Source organism: Oncorhynchus clarkii, chromosome 13 (genome assembly GCF_045791955.1).
Source record: "Oncorhynchus clarkii lewisi isolate Uvic-CL-2024 chromosome 13, UVic_Ocla_1.0, whole genome shotgun sequence".
Lineage (NCBI taxonomy): Eukaryota > Metazoa > Chordata > Actinopteri > Salmoniformes > Salmonidae > Oncorhynchus > Oncorhynchus clarkii.
This window is the reverse complement of record NC_092159.1, coordinates 4,041,404-4,043,903: the sequence shown is the minus strand read 5'-3', so window position 1 is coordinate 4,043,903 and position 2,500 is coordinate 4,041,404. Positions and strand designations below refer to the sequence as shown.

Below are 2,500 nucleotides of genomic sequence, written 5' to 3'. Positions count from 1 at the left end.
GGTCCGATTGGTTTCCCAGGAGACTCAGGACAGCCAGGGGAGGCAGGACCCAACGTGAGTGTTCCATTCTTCTCCCCACTGTTCCCCAGTACTGAACATACCATCTCTATTACAGGGGCAAGTTAAGTCTCTCTCTCTCTCTCTCTCTCTCTCTCTCTCTCTCTCGGTCTGCTCTCTCTGTCTACAGGGGGAGGATGGAGGTCCTGGATCCAAGGGAGATGGTGGAGATCCAGGGAAATCAGTGAGTGTTTCATATGTCTGGTATATCATCTGTATAAGTGTATATGTGCAGGTTCAGACAGCGTTCCAACCCACACAGATCCATTAAATCAGTTCCATCTGTGACCAACCACTCCCAGAGAGTTGGAGTTTGTTGGAGTCCCCTGCATCTGTCTGTCTCGTTGTTCAGACGTTTCAGGTGTTTTCTATGACTTGAGGGGTTTCATCGTTGTTTTCTGTAGGGTCCACCAGGAGCATCAGGGGAACCCGGGCCCTCAGGACCACCGGGACGCAGGGTGAGAGAGAGAGAGAGAGTGTCACTGTGTGTTAGTTAGTTTATATGTAATTGTCAATATGTTAAATATTCCTCTATTTCCCCGTTAGGGTCACCTGGGTAAAGAAGGGAAGCAGGGGAAAGCAGGGATGAAAGGAGGGAAGGGCTCTCCAGGGTTGGAGGGTCTCCTGGGGAAGACAGGACCGGTGGGAGCCCAGGGACATTCTGGTAAACCAGGTCCCAGTGGTCTCAGAGGGATCCCTGGCCCAGCGGTGAGCACACACACACACACACACCCTTACCCCTGACCTGTCAACTCATGACCACACAACCTCATATGCCAGATGTACTTATACTGAGGATGTAAAACTGACCAACTTCATCAATGACAATACAGTTAAAATAAAACAATGTCTGTCTGTCTGTCTGTCTGTCTGTCTGTCTGTCTGTCTGTCTTTCTCTCTCTCTCTCTCTCTCTCTCTCTCTCTCTCTCTCTCTCTCTCTCTCTCTCTCCCTCCCCCTGCTTTCTCTCCTCTCTCTCTCTCTTCTTCTCTCTCTCTCTCTCTCTCTCTCTCTCTCTCTCAGGGGGAACAAGGTTTAAATGGACCACCAGGCGTAACAGGACCACCAGGACCCATGGTAAAACAGTCTACACCTTTATCCATCCATCTCTCCATCCTTCCATCCCACTCCATCCGTTGTCCCTTTCTCCAGAGTCTACAGCCCTATCTCAGTCACTACTATAGACCCATACATCCTGTATCAGTCTACAGCCCTATCTCAGTCACTACTATAGACCCAAACATCCTGTATCAGTCTACAGCCCTATCTCAGTTACTACTGTAGACCCTTACATCCTGTATCAGTCTACAGCCCTATCTCAATCACTACTATAGACCCATACATCCTGTATCAGTCTACAGCCCTATCTCAGTCACTACTGTAGACCCTTACATCCTGTATCAGTCTACAGGCCTATCTCAGTCAATACTGTAGACCCTTACATCCTGTATCAGTCTACAGCCCTTTCTCAGTTACTACTATATACCCAAACATCCTGTATCAGTCTACAGCCCTATCTCAGTCACTACTGTAGACCCATACATCCTGTATCGGTCTACAGCCCTATCTCAGTCACTACTATAGACCCATACATCCTGTATCAGTCGACAGCCCTATCTCAGTCACTACTATAGACCCAAACATCCTGTATCAGTCTACAGCCCTATCTCAGTCACTACTATAGACCCATACATCCTGTATCGGTCTACAGCCCTATCTCAGTCACTACTATAGACCCATACATCCTGTATCGGTCTACAGCCCTATCTCAGTCACTACTATAGACCCAAACATCCTGTATCAGTCTACAGCCCTATCTCAGTCACTACTATAGACCCATACATCCTGTATCAGTCTACAGCCCTATCTCAGTCACTACTATAGACCCATACATCCTAAATCAGTCTACAGCCCTTTCTCAGTCACTACTATAGACCCATACATCCTGTATCGGTCTCTACAAACACAAGTTATTGTTTACTAAGTTTACTAAGGCTGGTTTACTAAGGCTAGTTTACAAAGGTTGGTTTACTTAGGCTTATTTACTAAGGCTGGTTTACTAAGACTAGTTTACTAAGGCTGGTTTACTAAGGCTAGTTTACTAAGGCTGGTTTACTAAGGCTAGTTTACTAAGGCTGGTTTACTAAGGCTGGTTTACTAAGGCTGGTTTACTAAGGCTGGTTTACTAAGGCTGGTTTACTAAGGCTGGTTTACTAAGGCTGGTTTACTAAGACTAGTTTACTAAGACTAGTTTACTAAGGCTGGTTTACTAAGGCTAGTTTACTAAGGCTGGTTTACTAAGGCTGGTTTACTAAGGCTGGTTTACTAAGGCTAGTTTACTATGGCTGGTTTACTAAGGCTAGTTTACTGAGGCTGGTTTACTTAGGCTTATTTACTAAGACTAGGTTACCGAGGCTAGTTTACCAAGGCTAGTTTACCAAGGCT

The 2,500-nt window shown here is 46.2% G+C and overlaps 1 protein-coding gene across 1 annotated transcript in view; it reads left to right on the top strand.

Moving 5' to 3' along the window:
• Nucleotides 1–2,500, top strand: part of LOC139424280 (collagen alpha-1(XI) chain-like) — an 88,974-nt gene that overhangs the window by 68,552 nt on the left and 17,922 nt on the right. The window contains exons 50-54 of the mRNA XM_071175970.1: nt 1–54; nt 188–241; nt 462–515; nt 604–765; nt 1,079–1,132. Coding sequence (XP_071032071.1) covers nt 1–54; nt 188–241; nt 462–515; nt 604–765; nt 1,079–1,132 — 378 coding nt within the window. The remainder of the gene's footprint in view (nt 55–187; nt 242–461; nt 516–603; nt 766–1,078; nt 1,133–2,500) is intronic.